This window comes from Rhincodon typus, chromosome 11, assembly GCF_021869965.1.
Source record: "Rhincodon typus isolate 14 chromosome 11, sRhiTyp1.1, whole genome shotgun sequence".
Classification (NCBI taxonomy): domain Eukaryota; kingdom Metazoa; phylum Chordata; class Chondrichthyes; order Orectolobiformes; family Rhincodontidae; genus Rhincodon; species Rhincodon typus.
Genome location: NC_063342.1, coordinates 17,436,132 through 17,455,848, shown reverse-complemented (window position 1 = coordinate 17,455,848; position 19,717 = coordinate 17,436,132). Strand labels below are relative to the sequence as shown.

Here is a 19,717-nt window from a genome sequence, read left to right as displayed (position 1 = left end):
AATGACTTCTCCTTGATACTCAACAGAATTATTATTGATGAATGCCAACCATCAGTATTGCTAGGGAACACTTGACTAGAAACTTGGACCAGTCATTTACACAGGTTGCAAGTGCATTTCAAAGCCTGCATATATGTTAAATATAAGAAATACAGGAGTAGGTCATTTGAGTCAAGTTTATCTTGCTATTCAGCAAGATCATGGCTGGTTTGCCCCAGGCATCAACTCCTCTTTTGCCCCAGCTTAGTATAGTTGTCAACTCCTTGATATTTCTAAAATCTATTTACCTCCTTTTTTAAATACTTTGTGATCTAGCCTCCATGACCCTACCATTTGGAAGACAAAATACCTTCGCATCTTTGTTTTATATGAGAGTCGTCTTATTCTGTAATTATATCCCCCTGTTTGAGATTGTCCAATGAGTAGAAGCACCTCCGCAACTATCCTGTCAACCCCCCTCAGAATTTTGTATATTTCAAAAAGATTATCCTTATTCTTAGAAACTCGAATGAATAAATGCCTAACCTGTTTAGCCATTACTGATAAGTCGGTGCCTTTATCCCAAGAATCATTATAGTAAATTTCTTTTGTACAGCCTCCAATACCAGTGTATCACAGAACGTAGAACAGTACAGTACAGGAATGGGCTCTTCGACCCATGATGTTGCGCCCAACATGACGCCAAATTTAACTAATCCCTTCTGCATGCCCTTCGTCCATGTCCCTCCATTTCTTGCATATTCACGTGCTTATCTAAAAGTCTCTTAAACGCCACTATAGTAAATGGTATCCTTTTAAATACAGCAGGTGTGGTCTCACCCAACACCCTGTACAGTTGTAACAAGACTTTGCAAATATTAAACTAATATCCAATCACCCAAGCAAAATTTTCCATTTTCCTTTTCTTATGACGTGCTTCACCAGCGTGCTATATGTTTATTAAAAAAAGAACCCACGATACTGGAAATAAGAAACAAAAACAGAAATTTTTCCATACTGACTATCATCCCTTAGTTCGTGATGGGAACAAATTTGTCTTGGATGAGCAAACTCAACAGGCTCCCCATCTCATGCCACCACCCTTCTTGGTGGATGTGGATTCCGTTTTAGTCTTCAACACTAAATGATGACCCTTTCCAGTCAGTCTTCCTGAGTTACTACAGTATAATTATTTTTATCTTTCCCACTCATTCAACCTAAGCGGCATGATGGCTTAGTGGTTAGCACTGCTGCCTCACAGCTCCAGGGCTCTGGGTTTGACTCTAACCTCAGGGAACTGTCTCTGTGGAGCCTCTCTGCTCCTATGATGCTGCTTGGCCTGCTGTGTTCATCCAGCCCTGCACCTTGTTGTCTCGGATTCTCCAGCATCTGCAGTTCCTACTATCTCTGTGGAGTTTGCACAGTCTCCCCGTGTCTGCATGGGTTTCCTCCCACAGTTCAAAGATGTGCAGGTTAGGTGGATTGGCCATGCTAAATTATACAGTTTCCAGAGATATGCAGGCTAGGTGGATTAGCCATGGGGAATGCGGGATGACAGGGACTGAATACGGGGTGTGGTCTGGGTGGGATGCTCTTTGGAGGGTCAGTGTGGACTTGATGGGTTGAATGGCTTGCTTCCACACTGTAGGGTTTCTATGATTCTAACCAATGTCATCACAATATGCCCTCCGGCTATTAGATCATCAGCACTCTGTCCCTTGTCCAAGTCATTGATATAGATAGTAAATAAATGAGGCCCTAGGGCTGATCCTTGTGCGCTCCACTAGTTATGCCTTTCGATCTTGCAAAAGATCCTACTGTCCGTGTGTTAACCAATCCACAATCCATGCTAATATATTACCCTCCATGCTGTATGATCTTGTGCAAGAATCTTTTATGAGGAACCTTGTTGGACGCTTTCTGAAAATTCAAATAGACTTAAGTGTCTGCCATTACTAATCTACATTTCCTTTCATCCATTATTACAGCTCTCTTTACACCACTGTTCATACCTTGCATTTGCGCTCTCGCTCCCACTCTGTCACGCAGTCCAGTTGCCTCCCTCTTGCTCGCTTGCATTCTCGGTCCCTTCCCCTTGTGCCCTCGTGTGCTCCCCTGCCCGGCGCCCTCGTGCGCTCCCCTTCTCCCACTCGTTTGCACGCACCCCCCTGCTTGTTTGCACATGCCTCCCCTCTCTCGTTTGTTCTCTCCCCCTCCCTCTCGCTCCCTCCCTGTTACTTGAAGCATTATTTGCCTTCCTACTGCCTGCTGTACTGCCCTGCTGGTATGTGATGCATGCTAAGCTAAATTACTCTGCATACCATCGTTTAGTTAGTTCTCACTTCTCATTTCACATTAAAGTGAAAAATTTATTCACTCAACATTTGTGAATATTGAAAATTCTCTAACCTGTTTGCTGTGTTCAAGACTGGGATTGATTTTTGAATATGAAGCAAGCTAAGGGTTAAATGGGTTAGGGTGACAAAGTGGAGAAATGATAGATCAAGTAATCAATGTACAGCTCATATTAAGGATTAAGAGATAACATATTGTGGAGACGGAAGAACACAGCAAGCCAGGCAGCATCAGAGGAGCAGGAAAGCTGAAGAATTTCTGAAGAAGGGTCCCAACCTGAAACGTCAACTTTCCTGCTCCTCTGATGCTGCCTGGCCTGCTGTGTTCCTCCAGCTCCACACTGTGTTATCTCTAACTCCAGCATCAGCAGTTCTTACTATCTCATATTAAGGATAATATGGTTTATGCCTCCTCTTAGGATGTCTTGGATGATCTCCAACCCTAACGTCCCTTTCTGATAGCTACCATCAACGTTTTCCCCTTCCCGGTGATGTCTCAGCCTTCTGAAAAACTATTGGTTTAAATATCTTCTTAATGTTGGTCTGTTAATAGGTGATGGTAATGTTGTGGAACAAGTAATTGGGCAGCAAACAAATGATCAAGATGAGCAAAACATGGATGCGAGTGTGCTGGATGGCATAATCCGAAATTTACAACAGGAGCAAGACCAACGGTTGGGAGCTGAACAACCTGGGGCAAATAATCCCCCCAGTAGGATCAGCACACCTTCAAGAGGTACTGATTTTGTTTTTGAGTAATTGTTCCTTGAGTTTTGTTTGAAATTAGCAAGCTGCAATGTACCACGTGTTAACATTTGTATGCTTCATTTGTTCAGTCACCTGGACATGGAGAGCAATTTTGTTTTGTACAACTGAACAGCATGGTGCTAAGTCATTCCGTAATTGTATGACAATGCCATACCTAATGGTAACTTGCTGTGATGAGATGACACTTTATTGTATGCTTATTTGTTATGCCCACTCTCAAACAGTGTCTAAAGTTTTAAAATACATTAGACATAAATTGACTTTCATATAATTCTAATCCTGTTTAATGTAAAAGAAATTGTGCAGTGTAAAAATCTTGAAGTTACACAAATCATCTTTCATCAACTCTTATGAACAGAGTCATGCAGCACAGAAGAAGTTCTTCGGCTCACCAAGGCTGTGCCGAAGCTGCGACCATCTACATTAATCTCACATTCTGGCACTTGGCCCATAGTCTTGAATATTATGACATTTCAAGTCCTCATCTACATAATTTTTAAAGGTTGAGGTTTCCCGTCTCTACTGCTCTCCAAAGGCAGTGCATTCCTCTCGGTGAAAAAACTGTTTCCTTAAATCCCCTCTCAACCTTCTGCCCTTAAAATTATGTCCCCTAGTTATTGATCTTTCAACAAAAGGGAACAGTGTTTTCTGTCCATGCTCCTTATAATTTTTATGCACTTCAATTAGGTGACCCCCCCCCCCCAGCCTATTCTGCTCTTAAGAAAAGAACCTGAGCCTATCCAATCTTTTTCATAATTGAAATACTCCAACCCAGGCAATATCCTGGTGAATCTCCTCTACACTCTTTGCATTACAGTCACACCCTTCTTGTCGTGTGTGGTGACCAGAATTGCACACAGTACTCCTGTTGTTGCCTAACCAAAATTTTTGTATAGCTGTAACATAGCCTCTGTGCTCTGAAAAACTATTCCACAGTTGACAAAAGCAAGTGTCCCATATGCCTTATCTACCATTTATTAAAACAGGTTATAATTTTATAAGTGTTTTAACGTACAATACATAATCAGGGTTAGAGACACACTAAAAGAAATTTTTATTTAAAATTGTTGCTTCAGTGCTTTTAGTTTTGCTGTGTTAATACAGTAATAAAGCTAATCCTACCATTTAAGTAGTTTTATTGCAGTATGGTTTATTTCAGTGTCAGTGTATTTACATTAACACAAAATAAGTCTTTAGGATACCCAAAACAGGCTATATTATCATAGACATGGTTGGAGCTTAGTCAAGCTTTCTGGTGTCTGAGTGTTTGTTAGGACAGGTTTTTGGGTGTATCTTGGATCTGGCAGTTTGCAGCTTGCTGAGAGAGGTTATACATTATAAATGACAGACACTGCCTTGTAAACCTCATTGACTACATGGAAAGTGGATGAGGCTTAACCTGAGTTTGAAGCTCATGAAGAACATAGGCAGGTTTTGCCTAGTTTGAAGCTATTGGAAGAATCTACAGTGGATCTCACCGTATCCTACTGCAAAAAGAAGGTAACCAGAACAACGGACTGAGTCTTGCACAATAAAGAGGATAAATGAAAATAGAAAATATTAGCTCTGAGTATTACCTGTAGTATTATCTGCAACAAAGGAAATTTATCCAGAAGGTATATTTACATATGGTCCCTACAGTTTTGTAGCTGAAACAAATGAAATAAGTAGGAAGTATACCTGAGTGCATAAAATATTAATTCATTAATTTTAGTGTTAACTCATATTTACTTTATTGTATATAGAACAATACAGAGTAAAGCAAACCAAGTTTGTAGCTTGTTAATTTTGTAAAAAAATGAAATAATGTGGTACAGTTCTATCTATTAAAGGTTAGGTTTCATTTTGAATGTCAGTGGTCCCAAACCAGATCACAATTGAGATTTTAAAAAGAAATGAGAGGCAGAATTCAGATAGGACACTTCATGCAGTATTCTACTTAGACCATTTCGTAAATTCCTTTGTAGGACAAAGACATAACTTCAAACAGTAGTGGTAATGTGAATCATTGTATTAATCAGGGGATAGAAAAGCATCAGTAACTGGAATTGTGGTTGACTTCATTACATACTGTTGAACACTAACACTGTAAAGTGTGTTTCTGGAGTGTGCTAGGGATGATTTTCTAGATTGATATGTTGAGGTACTAACTACAGAACAAACTGTTTGAGATCTAGCATTATATACCAAAAAGGACTAATCTTCTCGTTAAAAAAAACCTTCAGGAATGAGTGACCATAGCATGATAGAATTTTACAATTCATTTCAAAATGGGGTAATTCATTCTGAAGCTAAAATGTTAAATTTGAACAAACAAAATTTTGAAGGTATGGGTTCAAATTAGCTGAGGTTGATTGGCAAAATACATCAAAGGTATGAGAATACAGAGGCAAAGGATAGCCTATAAATAATTCTAAATAAAAACCAAAAGAACTGCGGATGCTGTAAATCAGGAACAAAAACAAAGTTGCTGGAAAAGCTCAGCAGGTCTGGCAGCATCTGTGAAGGAGATAATCAGAGTTAATGTTTTGGGTTCTGAGGAAGGGTCACGACCCGAAACGTTAACTCTGTTTTCTCCTTCACAGATGCTGTCAGACCTGCTGAGCTTTTCCAGCAACTTTGTTTTTGTTGCTTTAAATAATTCTCTCTGTTTACAGCAACTTTACATTTCTTCAAAGCCCACAAACCCCAAAAATGTTAGCCAACTGTGGCTAACAAAGGAAGTTAATGATTGTATGAGATGAAAAGGAAAAAAAAAGCCAATACAGTTGCCAGAAATAGTTGTGTACTTAAGGATTGGGAGGCTTTTGGAATATGAAAAGGAGTACCAAGGAACTGATAAAGGAAGGGAGAATAGAGTATGACTGTAAACTAGCAAAATAACAAAATGGACTGTAAGAGCTTCAAGTATATGTAAAGGAAACTTTTGATTAGGACAAATGAGAGTTGCTGCGGACGAGAGAAATATGATGTTTATGATGAAGATGATACAAGAAGTCATCCATAAACAGATCTAAGGGACTAGGGACAATAAGGAATTGTAGGATTTTCTTCAATTGTTTAGAATTAGGGCTTTACTGTATCTGGAGTGTTGCGTGCAGTTTTAGTCTCCTTACCTCAGACGGGATATTATTTCCACAGAATTAAAGCAACTAAGCTTCAGCATAGTTGTTGTCAAAATAGTGCGTCTGCCCTTTGAGGAGAGATCGGGCAACAGGCCCTGTATTTTTTGAGGTTTGAAGATTGAGAGGTAAGACCATAAGAGGTGGGAGCAGAATTAGGCTGTTTGGCCTATCGAGTCTGTTCTGCTATTCGGTCATTGCAGATATGTTTCTCAATGCTGTTCTCCTGCCTTCTCCCCATAACTCTTGATCCTCTTAATAATCAAGAACCTATCTATCTCTGTCTTAAATAACTGCTCACAATATTCCAAATGCGGTCTGACCAGAGCCTTGTACACCCACAACAGTACATCTCTGCTCTTGAATTCCAGATCTCTCAATCTAATTGAAACATACCTGCATTTACTATGCCTTTAAATATTTTGTAAGGTAGTCCCCCTGGTCGTGGAGTTGACAGTCAGGGAAGAGAAATTCAAAATAAGGGGGAAGCCACTTTGGACTGAAGACCGAAGAGTTTTTACTGAGAGGGTTGTGAAGCTCTAGCTTTCTCCAGTCAGCAGGAAACTCCGTCTTTGAGTATATTTAAAGTCAAGGTTGACACATTTTCTAACTACCAATAATGTAGAGAAATAAGGGGATAGTGTAGAATAAAGGCAATGACATGGTTGATTGGTTGTGATTGTATTGAACGATAGATACTCGATGGACTGAATGGCCAACTACTCCAATATACCTAATGAGCCATTGATGGACATAGAGAGATAATTTGCTTGATTGTACAAGAGTGACTGAACTGAGCACCAGTTGCTCACATTGATTTACCTCAATCAGCGTAACTTGACTTCATATAATATTATGTAATAATCAACGTGTTGAACTTGCCTGCACCAATTGGTATTATTAAATGAATGTTGACACTTCATTCTCCTCAATGTACAACAACTTGCATAGGTTTCTATTTCAATAAAATATTCTATTTACAGACCTAGTTATAGCTAATTTCCTGTTTTGGTCTTGTATCTTTTTTCAAAAAAACTGTGTCTTTTTTTTGCTGTAACCTCTGCCAAATGCAGGGAACCAGAAAACCAAGTGTAATGTGTTTTCTCATGGAATTAAAATAGAGTTGGAGAAATTCAGCAGGTCTTGAGAGAGAAACGGTTAACCTTTTGAATCCGCTGACTGTTCCGTCAGAAGAGCTTGACGAGCTGAACCTACTTCAGGTTCCGAAGAAGAAACATTGGACCAAGAACATGAGTCCTGTTTCTCTTTCCGCATGCTGCCAGAATGGCTAAGGTTTTCCAGCACTTTTTCTGTTTATGATATCTAGTGTCCTTGGCATTTTGCTTTTTTTTTTCATGTGATTTGGATGTCTCTGGCAGAGACATAGTTTGTTACCTATCCATACTTATTATTGAACTGAGTGGAATTCTAAGCTATTTCAGAGGGAAGTTGAGAGTCAGCTACATTGTTTTTGGTCTGGAATGACATATAACCTGGACCAAATAAAGATGGCAAATTTTCTTTCCTTTTCTAAAGGTGTTTGTATAACAATCGATAACACTTGTCATGGTCATTATTATTGAAGGGAGCTTTTGATTTCTGATTTATTAACCAAGTTTAAATTCCACCAGCAGTCGATATGAGGTTTGAATCAATGCCCCCAGAACTTTTGCTTGGGCTTCTGAAATACAAAAAGAGAATGCTAGAGAAGCTCTGCAGATCTACCAGCTGGTGTGGAGAGAGAAACAGTTAACGTTTAAGTTCAAATGACTTCTTCAGAACTGAAAGGGGTTGGAATGTGGTTTTTTTGAAAGAGGCAGAGGAGGTACCACAACAACAGCTGGTATGGAGGCCCAGTGCAAAATGCAGGCTGCTCATTAGGGTGAAAGAAATAAACATGTAAAATAGGTGTAAATGAAGTTGTGGAAGTCTGAAAATGGACCTTTGAAGTAGAATCACATCAGACGCGAAATATTAACATAATTTCTCCATCCACAGTTTCTGCCAGACATGCTGAGTTTCAACACTTTAGTGATTTTCTAGCGCACACACTGTCTCTCCTTAGTGCTTGTGCAGTTATTAAAACAAGCTAAGTGTTGAGTTTTGATAAAACATTATTGACCTGAAATGTTAACTGTTCTTTTCTAAGTAGATTTACCTGACCTTCTGAGTTTTGTAGAATTTGTTATATTATATCTGATGCCTTTCATTAGCAAATTAACTAGGCCAATGCACTTTTCCTTGAAATCCCACCTGTATCTGCTGCTATTTCTCAAAAAAATTAACAGAAAAGATTTTTCTAATCCTGATTTTTATGGAAAAGGTGCTAATAGGCTACACAATTTCAGAAAAGTATTTACTGAAAAGAAACTAGAGGGTAGATTGCATTATTCAACTTTGAAGTGGATATTTACAGATTCTACTTTATGTTCTGGCGCAATTTCAACCAACTGAGTAGTAAAAGTGCAGATGTTGAAAGAGTAACGGTGTATGTCACATGGTAAGCCATCAAAATTGGATAATTTAAGATGCTAAAGATTCTTTGTCTTGCTCAACTTTAATGTTTTGTTCTGCTTTAAGTTTTAAGGAACCCCAGCTCTGACATTTTGTCACCACCAAATGTGGGACTGCGCCGTAGTGGACAGATTGAAGGTGTTCGTCAGATGCATCACAATGCTCCCCGTAGCCAAATAGCCACAGAAGGTGACATCATGGCCTGGAAGCGAAGAGTTGTAGTACCAGAAATACAACCAAGTGTGAACAGGTATGGTGTTACAGCAAATATCTGAAACTGGTTATTAAATATGATTTTCCTCATTTCTTAGTCAAGTGTAATAGTGAGTTTTTCTCTCCCTTGGCAGGAAAAAGTAAAGTGAAGTTAGGCTTGCCTTAAAGGTTTTCTTGTGGCTTCAGTTTGACTTGTTCCACCTCTTCTGCCTACATAAACCAGGATACAGTGTATTATTAGAAACAAAAATAGAAATTGCTGGAAAAGCAATTCCTGAGTTCTGAGGAACTTGATCTGAAACGTTAACTCTGATTTCTCTCCGCAGATGCTGCCAGACCTCCTGAGCTTTCCCAGCAATTTCTGTTTTTGTTTCTGATTTACAGCAACTACAGTTCTTTTGGTTTTTACAGTGTGTTATTTCCTGTTGAATGTTAGTTGTGTTTATTATAAAAATAATTTTGGAGCTATGTGTAGTCATCACCTGAAGACTGAACTTACCTGAGTTCATCATTTAAGACTGTTAGAATGTATTGAAGAATGGTTTTGAGTCTATCTGCATGTGATAGATTTTATGTTGGATCCTCGTGGTCACATAAACTGAACAATGGACTGCTTTTAAAGAGGACATCATTCAGGTATGTCCAGGTATATTCCTTCAAATGGGAAAAGTAGAACAAAAATCCAGAGATTCCTTTATGATAAAGGAGAGAAATTAAGATAATGAAGAAGTGTGCTTATGACAAGTGGCCAGTAGAAAATAACGTTGGGAACCAAAAGGAATACCAAAGGTTTAGCAAGGAGATGCAAAAGCAAATGAAGAGCAAATGAAGAGAAACTGAAATTGAGGAAAGACTCGTAACCAACATAGAGGTGTTGCAAGGTCTTTATGGCCAAATAAACAGTAAAAGTGTGGTAAAAGGAGTACGGCCAGTTCGGGTCCAAAAAGGTGATACACACCTGGAGGCAAGAGACATGGTTGAGGTGTTGAATGAGTACTTTGCACCTGTCTTCACCAAAGACCATGATGCTACCCAGGCCGTAATGACAGTGGAGAACTGGATAGGCACAAAAATGATGGGGCAGATTTTTTTGATAGACTTTTGGTGAAAGTTGACAATGCAGCAGGACTGGAAGAGATGAATATAAAGATTCTGAAGTTAGTGCGTAAATTGCAGGTGCAGTGGCCACAATCTTTGTCTTCCCTAAACTTACAGGAAGTGCCAAAAGATTGGAGTATTGGAGTGTTTTTTGTCTGCCTCATTTCCTGGAATGCAGTCTGAAATTCTTCATTGGTTGTAACTGACTTTGGGATTATATGTAAATTATGTGATGTGGTGCATAAATGCAAGATGTATTTTGTTTCATGCTCTGGCTCTAATGCTCATTCTCACTCTGTCTTTCCACCCTCGCACTATGATGGAGTTGTTATGGAATTTTCCTTTATTTTTCACTGCAGATCACATTTTTGTTCCTTTTATTCAGGATGCAGGAAGATTTTAGGATTGCTAAAAGCGAAGAGGAAATTGCCTTGTATACAAGAGAGAAGAAAAGACGACCAGTACACACTACGCAAAGGGTGGGTGATTTAACTGGTGTACTGCTTACTTAGGTTGTTTTATTTATTTGCCTACTCTGAGCTCATTTCGTCCAGGGGGCTAATCACTTGATCCCATCAAGTGCTCACATCACCATTTACATGCTGACTGACACCGAGTTAAACAGCAGCTTGATTTTAAACCTTAATCATTTTCAAATTCTTTCATAGTTTCATCTCTTCCTGTGTCTGTAATCTTCTCCAATCCCAGAACTGTAGGTGTGCTCATATGATTCTAGCATCATTAGCGTCCTTGACATTTAATCCATATATTCATTCATATGACACTGAAAAAGAATGGAAAGTTAGGCAAATACAACATAAGAATATCAGAAGTAGGAGTGGGTCATTTGTCACCTCAAACCTGCCGCTGCCGCCCCCTTGGTAAAATCGTGTTGATTTGCCCCAGGCCTCTTTCATGCCAACTCCTCATAGTCCTTAATTCCTTGATTTTTCAACAATCCACCTCCTCTTTAAATACTTTAATCTAGCTTCTAAAAGTTCATTAGCCTCAGAAGAAATTCCTTCACAAGTCCAGTTTTAGGTAAATGTCTGCTATCCTCTAACAATATCTGCTGTCTCTAGATTAGTGAAAACATCAATCACAACATTTACCCTGTAAAGTCTTCTCAAAATCTTGTATATTTCATTTAAGATCACCTCTCATGCCTCTGAATTCTAAAGAATTAAGGCCCAACCTAAAATAAAACAATTGCAGATGCTGGAGATCTGAAACAAAAGTAGAAGTTGCTAGTGAAACTCAGCAGGTCTGGCATTACCTGTGGGAAGAAAACAGAGTTTCAAGTCTGGTGGCTCTTCAGAACAGTTAGCCGGTAGGAAAATGTGGTATTTATGCTGAAGACTTAAGTTGAGGAAATTAGGGGTGAGGAGCGAGGACTTCATTCTGTTGTTCCAGTTTCTCCATCTGTCACATCTGTTCTGATGATGTCACCTTCTACAGAGGGCCTCAAAAATGTCCACCTTTTTTCCTCCACCAAGAATTCCCCACTACCATCATCGACAGAGCCCTTAGCTGTGTTTGACCCATTTTTCACACTTCTACCCTCACCCCTTCCCTTCCTTCCCATAGCAGTGATAGCATTCTCCTGGTCCTCATTTACCACCCCACCAGCCTCCCCATTGTAAGCTGCCATTTCTGTCACTTCCAACAGGATGCCACAACCAGGCACATATCTCCCTCCTCCCATCTTCTCCACATCACAATCCCCCCACTCCCCAGCAGCATTCCATCTGAGCCACTCTGGTCTATTTCTCCTCCATTCCCAACACCACCTCACACCCCCACAACATCATCGTAGAAGGTGTGACACCTGACCATTTACCTCTCCTTCCTTATCATTCAAGGTCCCAGACATGCCTTCCAGGTGAAGCAGTGATTTGCCTGTACTTAATTCAGTCTAATCTAATGTATTCATTGTTCACAGTATAGTCTTAGCTATATTGGGGAAATGAAACACAGACTGAGTGACTGCTTTGCAGAGCACCTGCATTCTGTCTGCAAAAATAACCTTGAGCTTCCAGTTGCCTGCTACTTCAACATACCACCATGTTTCCGTGCCAACATTTCTGTCACAGGCTTGCTACGTTGTTGTCGTGAGCCTCAGCACAAGTTCGAAAAACATCACCTCATTCTCTGCTTGGCCACCCTGTAGCATCTAGAACTCAACATCAAGCTCACTAACTTGAGAGCCTGATTCCATCCTTCCACATTTATTACCTACCCCAAACCTATTCCTATGATGACATGGGCTACTTTTAGCACAGTCACCCATTCTCACCTACTTCTAGATCAATTATCACATTATATGGTAAGTAAAAACCAAAAGAACTGTGGATGCTGTAAATCAGGAACAAAAACAGAAGTTGCTGAGTTACAGCTTGAATTTCTGTAAGTCAACCCCTTCGTTGTAGTTGAGAGTAAAGGTGGAAAGGTAGCATTCTTAATCAAAGATGGCATTGATGCAATGGTTAGAGGTGACCTTGATTCAGCAAATCAGGATGTTGAATTGTTTTGGGTAGAGATGAGCGATGTGGGAGAAAATGTATGGTTGATGTAATCTATAGGATTACTGATAGTAGGACAAAAAATGCAAGAAGACATATTGGATGTTTGTAGCAGAGGGATATCAATAATCATGGGTGATTTTAATCTGTGTATGAAGTAGAAGAATCAGATTGGCAGTATTAGCATGAATGAATAAGCTGTAAAATACTTTCGAGAGTTTCTTGGAGCAACTTTTCCAGAACCAAGCAAACTGCAGGTAGTATTGGACTTGGGTAAAGAGATGGATCAATAGTAAAGCAGTACTAGGCATGTAAGTAGCTATTTCAGAATACTCAGAATAAGAATGTTCCTACTATAAAGAAATATTCCAAGAGGAGGACCCACCATCTGGTTAGCTAGACATTAAAGAAAGCATTAAACTTGTGGGAAAATCATTTCATTGTGCAAAGATATGTGCACAATTCAAGAATTGCAGAGAATGAAGAAAGAAGTTACAGTATGAGAAGAAGCAATAGCTATAAATGGAAAATGGATAGCAAGAGTTTCTCCTAGGATTTAAAAAGTTAAAAAGTAAGTGAAGTGCTTGTTGATTGAGAATGTGGAGCTAATTGCAGATAATAAGGAAATGGCGGGTGAAATTAAGGAATACGTTTGTTCTGTCATGACTGTAGACAAAAGCATTCCAGTAATAGCTTTAAATTAGGAAGTAGAATGAAGAGAGGAATTTGGTGAGTTTGCAGTCATCAGGGAAACAGTACTGAGCAAACAGTCGTGGATAGATAAATCCTTGGATCCTGACGGACTTCATCTGGGGTCTTAAAAGAGGTAGCCAATGAGGTATTGAATGTTCAAATAAAAACAAGATACTGCAGATGCTGGAAATCTAAAACAAAAACAGAAAATGCTGCATGTCTGGCAGCATCTGTGGAAAGTGAATAGTTAACATACTGAATCTGCTACGACTTCAGAACAGGTAGAAGATGTAGTGCTAATTTTTCAAGTTCAGAGAGTCCCAGAAAGATTTCATCAGATTGGAAAGTAGCAAATATAACCCTTTTGTGCCGGCAGGATGGAAGCAGAAATCAAGAAACTATAAGCCAGTGAGCCTAATGTCTGTCGTGAGGGTAAATTGATTATTAAGGAGATAATTGCTAAGCACTTTGAGAAACTCAAGTTAATTGGGAGGAATCAGCATAGTTTTGTGAAAGAGAAATCCTGTTTAACCAATTTATTGGAATTCTTTGAAGAAGCAACATGCACTGTGGATAAAGGGGATCTGTTGACATTCTGTCGTAGGATTTCAAAAAAAGCATTCAACGAGGTGTCACATTAAAGGTTATTCTGAAAAGTAGCAGCTTATGACATAGGGAGTAACATGCTTATATGGATAGACGATTGGCTGGCCAGTGGAAAATCAGTGTGCATAAATGGGTTTGTTTCTGATTGGAAGAATGTGGTGAGTGTGTTCAACAGGGCTGTATGCGGGGGGCTCAAGTTTTTACAATATACATCAGTGACTTAGATGAGAGGAGTGAAGGCATGGTAGCTAAACTTGTAGATCGCACAAAGATAGGTGCGAAAGTCAGTTGTGAAAAGAACTCCCGGAAGTTGCAGACTGATATTGATAGGCTGAGTCAGTGGGCAAAAGACTGGCAGGTGGAATGGGGAAATGGAAAGTTGATTGCTTTACCATGAAGAAAATAGTACAATTTAAGCTTCTTATGGACAAATAAATAAGCAAGTTGCAAAACAAAAGTTTTGGTTTGCGGGGAGAGCGGATTTTAGTGAAATAAGGCAGAATCTGGCCAGGGTAGGCTTGGAACAGTTACTAGTGGAGAAATCTACAGAAGAGCAGTGGGGAATGTTCAAAAAGGAAATGGGGAGGTACAAGCCTAACATTGTACATACAGGGTAATAGAAAGTAGTAACAAGCCCAGAGAACCAGAGATATTCAAGATATGATGAGGAGGAAGAGAGAGACTTTCAGCAGGTACAAGGGGAAGCAAATTAGTGGAGACATTAGTGCAGGGTGGAGCTTAAGAAAGCAATTAGGAAAGCAAAGAAGAGATATGACAACGTTTTGGCTGGTAAAAGTAGGGAAAATCCCAAGATATTCTCTAAATATATCAATGGGATGATGATAACCAGGGAAAGAGTAGGGGCCAAGGGAGCAGTCTGTGGATGGAACCAGAGGACATTGGTAGAGTGTTGAACCAATACCTTACATTCAACTTCACCCAAGAGGAAGAGGTTGAAGGTAATGAACCCAGGGGAGAGACTGCGAGGTCCTTATGTAAATTGACATAAAGTAGGACAGGTATTGGAAGTATTGGCAGACTTCAAAGTGGACAGTTCTCCAGGTTTGGATAAACGGTGTCCTAGATTGCTGTGGGAGTGAGGAGATTACAGGGGCACTGACCAAAATTCTTAATTCCTTGCTGGCTGCGGGTCAGGTGCCAGAGGAGCGGAGAACAGCTAATGTTGTTCCGAGGTGATGGCGTAGTGATATTATCACTGCACTGTTAATCCAGAGACACAGATAATGTTCTGGGGACCCTAGTTCAAATCCCGCCACGGCAGATTGTGGAATTTGAATTCAATAAATATCAGGAATTAAGAATCTAATGATTACCATAAATCCATTGCCGATTATTGGGAAAAACCCGTCTGGTTCACTAATGTGCTTTAGGGAAGGAAACTGCCATCCTTACCTAGTCTGGCCTGCATCTGACTCCAGATCGACAGCAATGCGGTTGACTCTGGACTGCCCCCTGGGCAATTTGGAATGGGCAATAAATGCTGCCTGGCCAGCAACACCCTCATCCTGTGAATGAATAAAGAAAAAAAAATTTAAGAAGGGTTGTAGAGATAAGCCAGAGAAGTACAGATCAGTGAGTTTCAAGTCAGTGGTAAGGAAACTATGGGAGAAAATTCTGAAGGAGAGCATCAATTTCCACTTGATCAGGGATAGTAAGCGTGGATTTGTCAGAGGGAGGTCCTGCCTATAAAATTTAACTTGAAATTTTTGTGAAGGTGATCAGATGTGTAGATGATGGTAGTGCAGTTGATGTATGGATTTAAGCAAAGCCTTTGACAATGTCCCACATAGGAGACTGTACAAGAAGAAAAATATACGTGGGATACAAGGTAAAGTGGATTCAAAATTGGCTTAGTTGTCGGAGACAGAAAGTGATGACTGAAGGCTGCTTTAGTGACTGGAATACCAAACTGATCTTGCTGGGCCCCTTTTTATTCGCCATTTCTGTAAATAACATTGACCTCTGTGGGAGGTGGCATGAATTATTAAGTTTGAGAACGACACAGATTGATCAGGTGGTTAACAGTAAGGTTGAGTGTCTTGTGCTACAAGATGATATAAACTGGATGGTTGAATGGGCAGGTATGTGGTAGGTGGAATTTAGCTCTGAAATGTGTGAAATGATACAGTTTGGAAGGAGTAATTTGACAAAGTATTCAGTGAACGGCATGTTCTGTGGAACGAAGGGATCTTGACGTGCTTGTTCATTGATGTCAGAAGGCAGATGGGCATGTTACTAGGGTGGTAAAAAGGCCTTTATCAATCGAGGCATAGATTATAAAAACATGGAAGTCATGTTGGCATTATATAGAACATTAGTGAGACCATGGCTAAAGTACTGTGCATTTCTGGTTGCCACATTATAGGAGTAATGTGATTGCACCAAAATGGTTGCAGAGATTCACCAGGATGCATGAGTCACAGTGTGTTCACCTGCCAAACAGCTAAGCTCTGGAATTTCATCTCCCTCCCTCCCTCGTTCTGTTCTTTGAATATGGACCCTTAAACCTACTTTTTATCTAAGTCTTTGGTCATCTGCCCCCTCTATTTTGTCTCCTCATGTAACTCAACTACTTTTGCTTCCTAAAATTTCTGTAAAGGGATTCCAGTTTTTTTTTTGTTTAGTCATTTATTAGGATTGAACTTGAATATTGCTGAATAAAGAGCCATTTTGTTGAAACTGTTATTCTTGAAGGTGTTTGCAAGATTATTAATATACAGAGAATGACATTTTATACTGTATAAGGAGAAAGTGCTGATTGATTGACAAATATGCATGCCAGTTAACTTTGTTCATGACATTGCCCTAATTATTGAATCAGAGAATGGTTGTCTCCTATTTTAAGATGATGCTAAAGTACAGCACATAGAGTCATTGAGTTCAAAGCCGTCTTGTGAAGTAATGGCCACCTTGATCTGACCCATTTCTTGCTTCAGTTCGCATAAACTCATGAACAGGCCTAAGGCAAGTAAAATATCCAGTGTACCTCATTACCTTGAAAAGATGAGGTATCTCAAAAAATTGAGAAATAGATGAAGGTAACTGTTCCATGCTCCTATTTTGCAGTAGTGATATGATTGGATGTTGCCGTCAAGACAAAGCAATGTTCTGTTTATCACACAATAAGTAATGTAGTATATAAATTTCAGTGCAGGCCTGATGCTAGATATGTTGGCCCTACATGTCAAAGCATTTTACTTGGGCTGTTTGCAGGAAGGTACAATACTTGCTGTACCCAACTAGCCTGTGCCTCTAAAACTCGGAACATGTTTTCCCACACTAAATGTGATTCTGTGATTGGGTAGCATTTGCCAATTATTTCCAAATGTGCTAAAAATGATGCTGGCAACTAATTTAGGATTGCCAGTCAAGCTTGCAATATAGTATCCAGTTCTGAGGAAGGGTCACCGGACCCAAAATGTTAACTCTGTTTTTACCCTTCACAGATGCTGCCAGACCTGCTGACCTTTTCCAGCAACTTTGTTTTTGTTCATGATATCCTTGCACATTGTCGAAGCTGCATATAATAATACACACAGCCTTGTTTTGCAGGCAGAAAGAACATATATACATTTTGTACCTGTTTCAACTTAAAATGGCCATTCTCCGTTCATTCCTCAGAGCAATGCCTTAACAAAACAATCAATCTGCCTGGTTTAAATTTAAGCAAAGGTTGGCAATTAGCTGTCAGTCATCGAAGTATCCATGATAATGCCTCTACTAATCAAAGCTCCATTGCTAAGCAATCAGTGCACTTTTCAAACTGTATAAAATGCAATTCTCCTTTAAATTTGTATTCTTGCCGAATGTCCTGGTGAGTCCAAGATGAAAAGCTTGACAAGATGTACCTTTTTAATGTTAAAATCTCTGTTAAGGTGTTGTTCAGAAAATATTCTGATGTCTTTGTTGCAGCTGAAGTGGATCACCTCATACTTGCAGTGACCATTATCTGTCAGTTTTACATCCCCACACACAATCTGTCCATAATAAAAGAAAATGCTGGAGAAACTGAGGAGGCCTATAGTATCTGTGGAGAGAAAAACAGGGTTAAGAGTCATATCAGACTTTGTTAGTTCTGTTTCTCTCTACAAATGCTGCCAGACCTACTGATATTCTCCAGCATTTTCTGTTTTTGCAGATTTCCAGCATCTGCACTAGTTTGTTTTTATGACTTTATAACTTCCATCTACAGAACTTATTGTTGCTCCTATCTTAGTGTCATGTGCACACTTTGATGTGTGATGTGATTGGGTCCTATTAGCTGTGTTCAAGGGAGAGATAGTGGTGTAGTGTTATTGTTACTGTTCTATTTATCGACATATTTGAGTCTAATGGTCAGGTGACATGAGTTTGAATCTCAGCAAGTAGATGGTGAAATTTAAACTCAATTAATGAAAAACCTAGAATTGAAATCTAGCCTAATGGTGACCATGAAATCATTGACTATTGTCACTAAAACCTATGAAGTTCATCAGTGTTGTTTAGAGAAGGAAACTCTGCTATCCTCGCCTGGTCTGATCTACATGTGACTCCAGAGCCATAGCTATATGTTTGGCACTTAAATGCTCATTGAAATGATGTAGCAAGCCACTCATTTATATCTAACCTTTACAAAAGTCTGCTGCATTGATCAAGGCACTGAAAACGATCATGGCACATGCAGCCCTATTGACCGTGCAAACTGTTCCTGTGGACCTGTACCAAAATTGGAAGAGCTATCCCTCACACTAGTTGAGCAACAGTCCAACCTTGTAAGATATGATTGAGTGAATAAACGTGTCCGACTCACCACAATTAGTGTTCCCTCAGTTTGTCCTGTCCCACAGACAGGTCAGAACTACCAAAAGGCTGTGGCATAATAGCAACAGTCAGGGAGCTGTTGTCCTGGAAGTCCTTGACATTAACTCCAGACCTCATGACCCCTCATAGTGTCAAGTAAAAGGTGGGCAAGGTAACCGTCTCCTGAATAATATCTACCCCCACCCCACCCCCACTCCCCAGCAGATGAATCAGTTCTCTCACCTGTTGATCATCTTGGAGGATACATTGAGGGTGATGAGAGCACATAATACACTTTTGATAGTAGACTTCATTGTCCATCATCAAGAGTGGCATAGTGACACCATTGTTGATCTTGTTGGCAGAGTTCTAAAGGACACAACTTCTAGACTGGGCTTGTGACAGATGATGAGGGAGCGAACAAGAGGAAGAAATGTGCGTGACTTTGTCCACACCAATCTACCTGTTTCAGATATTTGTGACAGTACTAGTAGGAATGGCTATAATGCAAACCTTAGGCTGAAGCCCTGCCTTCACATTTGAGGATGCCCTCCATTGTGTCTTGTAGCATTAACGCAATGCTGAGTGGGATAGGTTTCAAATAAATCGGGCAACTGGGCATCCATGAGATGCTGTGGGGCATCAGCAATGGCAGAAGTGTATTCAAACACAATCTGTAATCTCAAGGCTCACTGTAATTTCCACCCTGCCATTCCTATCAAGCCAGGAGATCAACCATGGTGCAGAAGATTTAGCCAGGAGTAAGTATCAGCCATATCTAAAAATGAAGCTGAAACACAGCACTACTTGCATACCAAGCAGTATGCTAAGGTTTTGGAGTAGATCTGTAGCTCGGGTTGTGGGTGTTGAGGTTGGTTGGCTCGCCAAGCTGGTTTGTTGTTCCGCAGACGTTTCGTTACCGTGCTTGGTAACATCCTCAGTGCCGCCTCTGATGAAGCGTCGGTGTGTTTTCCCGCCTGGTTTTTAAACTCTGGGGTCCGTTGCGATGGATTGCCTCACTTCCGGGTTTCCTCCGTAGTGGAATGCA

General features: G+C 40.0%; 1 protein-coding gene across 5 annotated transcripts in view; it reads left to right on the top strand.

The window, feature by feature from the left end:
- Nucleotides 1-19,717, top strand: part of LOC109910422 (bromodomain and WD repeat-containing protein 1-like) — a 179,286-nt gene that overhangs the window by 73,385 nt on the left and 86,184 nt on the right. For all 5 annotated transcript variants that reach the window (XM_048602760.1, XM_048602761.1, XM_048602759.1 and 2 more), the window contains exons 18-20: nt 2,887-3,069; nt 8,804-8,987; nt 10,434-10,527. In XM_048602760.1, coding sequence (XP_048458717.1) covers nt 2,887-3,069; nt 8,804-8,987; nt 10,434-10,527 — 461 coding nt within the window. The remainder of the gene's footprint in view (nt 1-2,886; nt 3,070-8,803; nt 8,988-10,433; nt 10,528-19,717) is intronic.